At 40.7% G+C, this 11,809-nt stretch overlaps 1 protein-coding gene across 6 annotated transcripts in view; it reads left to right on the forward strand.

The window, feature by feature from the left end:
* Window positions 1-10,780, forward strand: part of LYRM1 (LYR motif containing 1) — a 31,327-nt gene extending 20,547 nt beyond the window's left edge. For 3 of the 6 annotated variants that reach the window (XM_045848942.1, XM_045848945.1, XM_045848943.1), the window contains 3 exons: window positions 1,525-1,684; window positions 6,039-6,131; window positions 7,193-7,714. In XM_045848942.1, the coding sequence (XP_045704898.1) occupies window positions 1,525-1,684; window positions 6,039-6,131; window positions 7,193-7,309 (370 nt within the window). In that variant the 3' untranslated portion in view covers window positions 7,310-7,714. Of the gene's footprint in view, window positions 1-1,513; window positions 1,685-6,038; window positions 6,132-7,192; window positions 7,715-8,683; window positions 8,809-10,568 lie in introns of those variants that run through there. The other 3 variants (XR_006786920.1, XR_006786921.1, XM_045848944.1) reach the window with 3 other exon arrangements.
* Window positions 10,781-11,809: the final 1,029 nt, after the last annotated feature.

Here is an 11,809-nt window from a genome sequence, read left to right on the forward strand (position 1 = left end):
TCAGTTTGCTCTTTTATTTCAGTGTCTCTGGTTACATTTTGCTTGCTTGTTTGCTTTGTTGATTAGGTTCCACTTATAAGACAAATCATATGGTATTTGTCTTTCACTGCTTGGCTTACTTCACTTAATGCTCTCCATGCTGTCGCAAAGGATAGGAGCTCCTTCTTTCTTTCTGCTGTATAGTATCCCATTGTGTAAATGTACCATAGTTTTTTATCCACTCATCTGCTGTTGTGCATTTAGGCCATTTCCAGCACTTGGCTATTGTAAATTGTGCTGCTATAAACATTGGGATACATAGGTTCTTATGGATTGGTGTTTCAGGATTCTTAGGGTATAATACCAGGAGTGGCATCACTGGATCAAAAGGCAGTTCCATTTTTAGTTTTTTGAAGAAATTCCATACTGTTTTCCACAGTGGCTGCCCCAATCTGCATTCCCACCAACAGTGCACTAGGGTTCCCTTTTCTCCACATCCTTGCCAACACTCATTGTTTGTTGATTTGTTTATGATGCCGTTCTGACCAGTGTGAAGTGGTACCTCATTGTGTGGTTTTAATTTACATCTCTCTGATGGTGGGTGATGCAAAAAATGCAGTTAACTTTAGAGGATGCATTTAGGTCAGGTTTTATACAAGTGCTTTGAACATAAAATGTTGATGTTTCAGAGTAAAAACCCAGAGGATCCACAAGATTTCAGTCATCCATCATAAAGATTTTCCGTTACACTGATTGCACAGTTCTTACCTGCATAAGGAAATAGACCAATAATTTTAAGAAATATTTTCAAAAAGGTTATGATCAAATAAGAGGTAGAATTGTACCTGCAGGCAAAATTTGTTTAGCCTTTGTGGTACTCACATTTTCAAAAGGAATGAATTAGTATCACTTTTGAAACTTTATAGTTTAAAAATCTAGGTGGCCTTTTATTTAGCTATCAGGAGATCTGGCATCCCTAGGCCCTCATTTCTACATGGCAGCAGCTGGCTGGGGCTGAGTAGCAACTATCCCCTTTTAAGGCGGCATGTCTTCTACAGTTGGCCACTATCCCTACCCAGCAAGGTTTCCTGCAGGCCATCCTTAGAGGAACTTAAGTTTGCAATCCTTGCATTAAATTCAATCACTCAAAATGTGCCATCTCCTAGGCTCTCAGATCAGTGATGTAATTTTATCAGAATACACCCTGAAACCATCATTCCTAAGATTCTCTGGTAAAGCATGTAGTGGTTTAATGAATAGTAAATGTGTATTTTGGTTTTGGTTTATAAGAATGGCTGTCTTGGAACATGGTGTAGCTGAGTGGCCCTCAACTGTGCAGTGATGCACAGGCCAGCTGAGAGATAGTTGGTACTTGTACCACAACTGTCCAGCAATGCTACTAAAAAGACTACTTGAGAAAGGGCAATTATTTTTAGTCTAATTCAAGAGCCTTATTGTTTTTTTAAAAATGTGTATCTCTTAGCTGCCTACTGTCAGGTTGGATTTTTATTCAAATTTCCCCTCTTCTATTTTGGTGGGTCTGAGGATGACAACAGCAACAAGACAAGAAGTTCTTGCCCTCTACCGCCGAATTTTCAGGCTTGTGAGGAAATGGCAGGCAGCATCAGGGCAGATGGAAGACACCATTAAAGAAAAACAATACATATTAAATGAAGCCAGGATGCTGTTCCAGAAAAACAAAAACGTGAGTAGCCTCCATTGGAGATTGCAAGGAGAGCAGTTTCATGTGTTTGTTATTTCTTTTCTGTCCTAATATTGGGAGGACTGAACAATCACAGTGGCAGAACATGGGCAGGCAGGGGCTGGAGGCACAGCCTGATTAACCTGCCCAGCCACCAGAAAACAGACTAGCTGTGGTATCTCTCTGCACTCATCTCAGTCTTGGTCCAGCTAGTAATTAGCTCAGTGTCCCAGCATCCTGAGAAGACCACCGAGCCAGGTGAGAGGAGTCAGGCCAGTGAAAGTTTTCAAAGGAGGAATAGGCCCTCACATGCTATGCCTATTGCGGGCTACTCCCACAGGAGATACACAGTTAATTTTTTTTCAATTCATAAACTATTCAAAGCCTCCAAGTATAAACCCATTCTGAGGGAGGAGAACAGGATTAAGACACAGGGCTTCCTTTATAACTTAGCTTTGAACTCAAGCCTCTTTGGCTAGTATAATGAATTTGCCTTCTGGAATCACAGAATTGGGTAAAATAGTGTTCCCGTGAACTAGTTGAATGGAATTGTACACCCAGACAAACACTAGGGAGCCAAAAACCATTTCTAAGAGGCTCAATTTGACTTGTCCCAGTACACCCTTAAACATTATCTGGTAGCTTAGGAAGAGTGCCTGGCACAGAGCCTGGGAAGAGGCTTCCAGTTCCTGACCTTTCTTGCATCCGCTGCATTGATCTCTCAGATTCAATGCTGTTCCTGTTCCCTCATGAACTTCCTGACTTCTACTCTTTTTTTTTCCTCTCTGACCCCTGTCTCTGTCTCCTTTTTGGCTCTGCCTTCTCTACATACCCTGCTGCCAGCTCTATGGGTCCTCCGAAGGTCAGCCATATGCTCTGAGGCTGAAGAAGCCAGCATCCACCTTGTGGTTCCAGCTCCCATGTCTGAACACCCAGCCTCAGCTTTTCACCACCCCACTTGAAGGAGCCTCCCCCCCCACCCCAAGCATAATGGTTAAGGTAGAACTCATCTTTCCACAAGACTGCCTCCCTTCCTCTCCCATTCCAGGCTTGTCCATTTCTGTTGTGGCTCCTGTCACCACTCTAAAACGCTTGGCTCTCATTCCTTCACTCAACAGGTATCTGAGTGCCCTCCATGTGCCAAACACCAGACTAGACATTGAGTATATAAAATGAGCAAAACCAAGACATGGGCCCCTCAAAGATGTGTCAGAATTAGAGGGAAAGAAGTGTAAAATTACAGTTGGGATAAGTGCTACAAAAGAAACCCTCCCCATCTTTAGTACTTTACCTTCTTAGAATCCCTAAAGCTCCCTGCTTTATACAGCCAACTTGCATGTGAAGCTTCTCTACCCTCTGACCCTCCTCCAGCTTCTCCAAACACTTTTTGTTTCTAGTGTATACCCTGCATGCCACAACAGAGTATATATAGCTCTGAGATCCTTAAAACTGTCCTGGGAGGAATGGAAATTGAATATTGTAAGTGCTGTTTCTGTTTTTATTGCATCCTTTAAAAAAAATCAATATAAATACCTATATGGAATCTGTGAATTCAAAGGTATTTATTGAAAGGAGTTGGTGATCTGAAAAGTTTGCAGACCACTGACTTTTTCTTCCTTTCTTTGTTTCACTTATATTGTTATGGGCTCCCCAACCAGGCTGTCATTTCCTCAGATGCACAGACAGTGACTTGTACTTTCCTAGCGTATCCCATGGGCCTTGCCTTGTGGTTGTCATAAATTAACAAGCATTTACAAATACTTTGATTCAGTTGACCTTCAGGAAGCCTTCTTCAATTTCTCTGCCCTTCCCCGACCCCAAGATGAATTCCTATATACTAGTTGATTATGTACCACTGTGTCTTCTCTGCAGCTTCAAGTGTCAGAATTGTTCTGCCTAGGTAATAAAGGCAGGGACCAATAAAGGCAGGCATAACAGTGTCCAGCCTGGTGCTGAGGATATCACAGTAGTACATGCCCAGTAAACCCCTGCAGGCTCACTCACCTGAGGGCTCATTGATCCATTGGGTTTTCAGTTACGGCAATAATCAATCCTTCATTTGCTTCTGCTTGAATTGGCCTAATGTGGTGGGAGCCAGAGGGCACATATGTGCCAATGATGGTACATGAGTGAGATTTTATTTGTTGAGGGAGGTACATGGGCTTTTAATTTTAACATATGTGCTTGTTTTACTATGTATTAGAAAGAAAACAGAGTATCAGGTCATTTCACAAATACAATGCTTAGGAAAATCCATTTAAAGAAAAAGTTTATGCCTTGGCTGTTGTGGCTCAGTGCACTGAGTGCTGGCCTGCAAATCCAAGGGTCATTGGTTCGATTCCTGGCATGTGCCGGGGTTGCAGACCAAGTCCCCAGCAGGGGGCACATGAGGGGCAACCACACATTAATGTTTTTCTCCCTCTTTTTCTCTCTCCCCTTCCCTCTCTCTATAAATAAACAAAGGTAGGGAGGGATGGAGGGGAAAAGAAAAGAAAGAGAAAAGAAAGGAAAAGAGAAAAGAAAAAAGAAAAGAAAAAAAAGAAAAGAAAAGAAAAAATTTAATATTGGTATAAGTGGTATGTAGATGTAGAAAAATCATGCACGCAGCCTCCAAAAGGTGGGATTTGGAGAACTCTAACCCAGACTTGTTCAAATGGACAACTGGAGCCCCAGGAGCCCTCAATCCCTTTAACCATAGCTTTATCAGGGGCTTCTTTCTCCACCATCCTTCATGCAAACAGACAAAAGTAGTTTCTCATAACCTTACTGTCTATAAGAGCTTGATAATACTCCAAGGGTATCTCATGAATTGCTCTGAATCCTAAGAAGCAAATGGGGAAGAACATGGACATGTTCCCAAGGTGGACATCAAAGCAATAGCTTCCTAGAAGCATGAAGGTCAGAAAGCTGAGCCTCTGCTCCAAGGGACTCAACTGGGTTCTGTGCATTGCAAGTCCTGGAATTCCTCTACTTCAAGAGGTGCCATAGGACACCTTGGAATTTCCAAGCCATGTGGCCCAGACTTCCCTGTGGGTATCATGTGGGGCTGATGCAGTCCCAGCTTGACTTTGAGGCCACTTGCAAACTCTTAGCATCCTTGGAATCAGAGGCTCTCTCCCCTTCACCTAGCTTTCTGTTTTTTGGAATGTATTTGTCATTCTGTTACTTGAAACTGGACTACAACGATTTGACTATTTTAGGGTTTCAAAAGCCATTTCTTCCCCTTACTAATGAGCAAAGCAGTTCACAGTGCAAAATGAGAAATGATTCATTCTCCAATATCTCAGGGGTGTCCAGACAGCACTTGCTGACCCAGTTGGGTTACTTCAAAATTTGATCAACATGGGGAGGATATGAAGAAGACACTCAGTGTTGTGGGAATATAATTTATAGCTTGCTTGTAGGAATTTAAATTGGTCAACCTCTTAAAGTAGCAATTTTCAACCAGTGCGCCACAACAATTTTTAAAACATACAATACCTGACTATTCAGTTGGGCACTGGACTTCTTTTCCCTTAGACTGTCAAACTAAAAAAAAAGTACAGCAGCCAACAGAACAATAGCTGTCTGGTGTGAATGAATCAAACTTATTCCTTTTTTTTTTTTTTTGTCAGATGAGAAGAAATATATTATTTGGTGTGCCTCAGAATTTTAGTAATTAGTTTATGTGTGCCATGAAATGGAAAAGGCTGAAAGTCACTGTCTTAGAGGGTAATTTGAATATAGAGAATTAATTTAATTCCGTGAGAATTAAAAATGCACGAACATATACCCTTTGACACACAGTTCTTTTCTGCAGGAAATTATCTTTTAGATAATATCTTTTAGATAATTTGCAATGAGCCAAAAAAATTTAGAGGGATCAATAACAGAGTTGTTTAAGATGGCAAAGATTGGAGATAACCTAAATGTCCAGTAGAAGATTGGTTAACTTATGTTGGAGTTTGGTGTAGCCGTTAAAAAGAATGGGGTAGTTTTATATGTGTACATGTAGAAGGAGCTTCAGTTTATTAGTGATGAAAAGCAAAGTTCAGAACAGAGTGAGCTGTCATTTGTGTACAAAAAGAAAACTGAAGTGTATAAATGTATGCTGATATATTCAGAGAATATTGCTGGAAGGACAAACAAAAAACTGCTGGTTACTGTTGTCCTTGAGAGAGGAACGGGGAGACAGAGGTAAGAGGTAGACTTTATTTTAAAAATTTAATCCACAGTAAATTTTACATTAAATTGCTTCTGAATTTTCAAATTTCAATATTTAATTTCTTGGCTGGTAAACTGAAAGTTTCAGAAAACATGCACCTATATTCTGTGTAGCAATAGCATTAGAAAGATATCTGTTTTCCTCTTTTACTAGCTTACAGACACAGACCTGATTAAGCAGTGTATAGATGAATGCACAGCCAGGATTGAAATTGGACTACATTACCAGATTCCTTATCCAAGGCCAGTAAGTATGACCCCAGTTAATACGTGGTGGGTACTTATCCTTTGCTGAGGGTTTGCTGAGAAGTCTAGAACTATTGTAGGAGACATGTTGAAAACAAGCTGTACTTGTATGCTTCCAACCCATCACAACCAACCCAAATGTCAGTGAATGCCTGATTTCTCCTACTTGCAAAACTTTCCTACTTGTAGAAGGGAAAGCCAGCTCACATTTACATAGCTTTTTCTTTTTCTTTTCACTTTTATGGAAAGATTTCTTTATTATGAAGGACAGGTGTATTAATAAACAAATAAAGTTCATACATTAAAGGAATGCTTAAGTAGAAAGTGAAATTTGTCACAAATTCACACCCTGTGGAAGTAACCTCTATGACTATTGGGTTGACCATATGAAATTGCCAATTTTCTACACTTGACCTACAAAAAACAGCAGTTTTTTATGGTATTGGCTCAACCTAACAGTTTAGTTATTTACCCTTGTAGTTTTGTCTGTGCACTCATGTATGTACACTTTCTTCACTAAGTACATGGAACCCTAGTGTGTGCTGTTTATGGCCTGTGTGTCTTACTTCACATCCTGGCATGTCTGCCTCTGTCTTTTCACCTGGTTGCCTTGTGTCCCATTGTGAGAATGTGCTGTCATTCAACCAGTGCCCTTTAGTAGGCATTTTAAGTCAGTCCCCATTTGCTACTATGCACATAACATCTTTGTGTACACACTTTTTTCCTCATCGTCTTTGCGTTTTTATCTCACTGTGTTGTTTGTGGCCCTTTTTTCCTCCAAGCAGGCAACACAGTGAAGAGTGCAGGCATCAGACATATCTGGGTTCAAATCCCAGTTCCACCACTTACTGTATAGTCTTCAGCAAGTTGTAACTTCTGAGCCTCCATTTTCTCATCTATTAATGTTGATATAGTTCCTTATGAGATGATTATAAGGATTAGTGACTCTGTAGATTTAGTGCTTAGGAGAGAACATGGTATTTAGTAAGTCCTCAATAAATATAAGTTACTGCAATGATTATAATTCCTAATATTATCATTATTCTTATTTTTCTTACTCAGATTCATCTGCCTCCAATGGGGCTTACCCCACTACGAGGCCGGCGACTTCAAAGCCAAGAAAAACTGAGGAAACTTTCCAAACCAGTATATCTCAAGTCTCATGATGAGGTTTCTTAATCCAGAAGAAAGTTTATTTCTCAGAATAATGAGCCAACTAGGTCTTGAATGTAAACCAGACGACAAAATCTTTCTCCTTGATTGGGGCAAAAATTCAAATTATCTTCTTAAAAACCTCCAAAATATTGGTACTTACCACATGATGTGTAGCATCATGCCTGAGTGGACAACACTAATCCTTGAAGTCATGGGCCTTACAGCCTCCTTGAAAGCATCATTTGGAAGCCTATGGGAGGAAGACTGAAGAATGACAGGGCTTCTCATGGAAATGCCATCGCCAGACATGTCAGCTGATGGAAAGAAGTTACCTACTTGCAGGAAGTTCTGATGACTGCCATGAAACAATATACCTCCCTCACAATATTTGTAGGCTTTTTTTTTAAGTTACAGATTTGTTTAAAAGTGGGCTTTTTGTGTGTGTTTTGTTATCTTTTGCACCTTCTAATTTCCAGATAAATGTCACCTTAAAAAGTGCATCATTGGATGCCCTGACTGGTATGGCTCAGTTGATTGGGCGTTGTCCTGCAAATCAAAAGGTTGCTGGTTAGATTCCCAAAGTCAGAACACATGTCTGGGTTGTGGGTTTGGTCCCCGGAAGGGGCAACCAACGGATATTTCTATCTTATGTCGATGTTTCTCTCCTTCCCTGCCCCACTCTCTAAAAATAAGTAAAATCTTTTTTTGTTTGTTTTACAAAGTGCATCATTGGATTGAGCATGGTTTTTCATGGAAATTTTGTGAGACCCATCCCTATCTCCTTCATACACATACACAAAAACACATGTTTCACTTAAATGCATATTAAGTTTAGTTGGTTAGAGCATTGTCCCCATATGCCAAGGTTGCAGGTTTGATCCCCAATTAGGGCACATATAAGAATCTACCAATGAATGCATAAATAAATGTAAATACAAATCAGTGTCTCTCACTGTCTCACTCTCTCCCCTCTTCTCTCTAAAACACAATATAAATTTTTAAAAATAGGCATTATATTCCAATCTTAGAGCTTGCTCCTGTAAGCAGGAGCATAGCTTTTTATGCTCTGGGTAAGTATTGCAGGGTTTGGCAATGGAAATACATATTGCTATAATACTATTACAATATAGTTTTTACTATACAATACTGTATCAGGGGATTAAGAGCATGGGTGTATTTAACATTAGTGCAGCTATAGGCCTTTGCTAAAGAGACAGAACTCCAAATGTACTGGCAGGTGTGTTGGCCATTCAATTAGTACAACACCCCAGTCTATCTTGAACTGAAGACATGACTCTGCTGTCTCATCAGTCATTCTTCCATGTAGTTAGTCTCATTGTGAATACGTCTCCCTGCCCAGAGGAAATTCTAATGTTTAAGTATTCTCATTCAATCTAGGGCCTGTGAACTCAACTACTTCATCTTCAGATCCAATGAAATGCTGATCTATTCTTGCAGTGGAAGAAAAACTAACTGCTGGACCAGGTGACATGTGGCTTACCTGTCTCCATCAGTAATTCAAGGTGATTTTAACTGTACATTTTTTTTCTTACTATATTGAGTGTAGAAACTACCTTTCCCACCCAGCCTTCTCCAAGATGCGAGGCAGTCTAATTGGTGGCTGGCCTCTGAGTTTCTTTTGTGTGCCAAAAATCTTAACCTGTGAATTTTATATACCTTGCCTTCTTTGCAAAGATGCATATTCTTTTTGTTTTCTTCATTTTCTTTCCAAGACTATAAGATCTCCATCATTTGGTCTTTTAAAATTTATTTTTTTAAAGATTTTATTTATTTTTAGAGAGGGGGGAAGGAAAAGAGAAAGGGAGAGAAACATCAATGTGTGGTTGCCTCTCACATGCCCCCCCTGGGGACCTGGCCCACAATGTGGGCATGGGCCCTGACTTGGAATCAAACCAGCAGCCTTTTGGTTCACAGGCCCATGCTCAATCCACTGAGCTACACCAGCCAGAACTCCATGATTTAGTCTTTTAATGGCAGAACCTATCTTCCTACATCCCTTCTCTCCATGTACTTTCCTCCCAACACTGACAAGGACTAAAAACTACCCCAAAACTAGATTTTTAAAAAGCAAGGAGTAGCGTGGTGACAAGGTTTCTGATTTCATCTGCTGAGCTATTTGTAGACAGGGCTGACAGCTTCTCACTGAGCTGACCTCTGGCCATCTCTGTCCCAGGACTCTAGCCTCTGACTCATTAGGACTTCTGAAGAACACACTGCTCTTTTCCAGGGAAAGACTTTAATAAATCACACTGGACCTCAAACTTGTGGCAATCTTTCTTTTCAAAGTGGAGGAAAATTTGTAATTACAAAAATTTAATCTTTTGTACAGAAACATTCTGTCCCTTGAGTCCTGATGAATGAAACGGCCAGTCCCTGCCTCCCTCAGCTTTTGTTGTTGAAGAGGGAGTTAGATAATTGTAATTAAAATTTTAAATTCAGTTGTCTTAGTAACCCCCTCAGTGCCTTGCAGCTTGCAATGTGACTTACCCAAACCAGTTGAAGATTCAGTGATTTGGGATCCCAACCATCTTTCCATCTCATATGACTAACGGTCTCACTTGGAATGATAAGGCAGTTCCAGCTGTCTATCCATTCTGATATTTTCCCCCATGAGAAAAAGTTGTGTTTCTGAGGAGGGGGCAGGGCAGGGAAGCTAACCTCTCTACTTTGAACAGGAGACTGGCTCCTCTGGTATCTTGATTACCCCTGGTCAGATCAAAACTCCTCATAGGCACTTTTTCTCTGGCATCACTTAGCTGGTTTGCTAATTTCTCAATTCAGAGTCCTGAAATCAGATTTTGATTGGCACCGTGGTCCCATGAAGAAATGAGGTTTCAAAATAGTTTGTTTCTCAGAAGCTTCCCACATGCAGAAGAAATCAACAACTCTGAGTCAGGACATTTCTTCTAGTGAAGAAGTGAAGCAGCCAGACATACTCATTAAGACTCTTAAACAGCTTTATGTCTTGTTCAGTTACGAACCCATCAATGGAATGTCCTGAAAATAAATAAATAAATAAGTAGGTAGGTAGGTAGGTAGGTAGAGTGAGTTAGCTGCTCAGTGGTTGGACCCTTTTCCCATATACCAAAAGGTGGTGGGTTTGATTTCCAGTTAAAGCACATACCTAGGTAGATTTTATCCCCAGTAAGCGGTGCATACAGAAAGCAACTGATTGGTGTTTCTCTCTCTCTCAACCCTTTCTAAAATCAATAAGCATAACCCCAGGTGAGGATTTTAAAATGTTTATTTTTATCTTCCTTAGGATTCTCTTCCAGTGGCCCTTAGAAGAAACAATGACAAACTAAAAATTTCTTGGACATGGTTGAAGCTAATCTCTTTCAAGATTCTGCATCACAACTTGCCAAGTCCTCAGCAGGGAGGCAGCATGTGACCTTGAAAAATGAACAGAGTTTGACAGCCCCACAGACCTCAGCTCCAAACCTGTCTCTGCAGTGTTGATATTGCTGGGTAATCTCAGGCAAGTTTCTTAATCTCCCTGAACCTCCAGCGGGAAAGGCAATGGTGCCCAATACAGGCACAAGCAAGATATCTGAAGGCCTGGATGCAACCCATGGCACACTGTAGCCATGTGACAGATATTGGTCCTCTCACATCTCCTTTGTTCCTGAAGCTTCAGTCTATATCTGTGTAGGCTAGTAGAGAAGCATTTGGGTCCCAGTGCTACCACAGACAGCTGTGGAACTTTGGACTTGTTACTTTTCTAAGCCTCCATTTCTACATCTCTAAAATGCAGATGGTAATACCTACCACACCAGATGGTTGTGAGCAATGCATTTTAAATCTCAAGAGCCTTAAAAAACAAAAGTGGCACAGCGTCTTTTAACTTCTGACAGGCCCTAGTGTTAGCCCAAGTGAATGGACTAAGAAAGAAGCAATTAAAACAGGACATTACAGCAAAACAATACAGGAAAAGTAACCACAGGGAGCTTAGCTACATGGTGAAAAGTCTTAGTTGAAGAGTGCCACTGCCTGTGTTCAGTCCAAGCTCCACTGTTCAAATAGCTGTGTGTTTGGAGGGATATTACTTCTCTGTATCCTGGTTTCTGTAGCCATAAAATAAGGATAATAACAACCTAGCCCCTGGCTGATGTGGCTCAGTTGGTTGGAGCATCATCCTGTAGCTCAAACTTTGTGGGTTTGATTCCTGGTCAGGGCACACATCTAAGTTGTGGGTTCTATCCCTGATTTGGGAGCATACAATCCCTGGTCCAGGTGCGTATGGGAGGCAACCAATTGATATTTCTCACATCAGTGTTTCTCTCCCTTTCTCTCTAAAAGCAATGGAAAAAAATGTCCTTGGGTAAGGATTTTTAAAAAAATACTACTTTATGGGGCTACTCTGAAGTACCTTGCTCCCAGCAAATGTGCTGTTAATACCTCATCATCATCACTATCATCATCATACCATGTCACTCTCAAGAAAGGAAACAGACATAATCAAGAATGAAATTCCTTTTATTTTCTGTGTTGAGAGAGATGCTA

This window comes from Phyllostomus hastatus, unplaced genomic scaffold (assembly GCF_019186645.2).
Source record: "Phyllostomus hastatus isolate PE091 unplaced genomic scaffold, TTU_PhHast_1.1 phas_contig_64, whole genome shotgun sequence".
Taxonomy (NCBI): domain Eukaryota; kingdom Metazoa; phylum Chordata; class Mammalia; order Chiroptera; family Phyllostomidae; genus Phyllostomus; species Phyllostomus hastatus.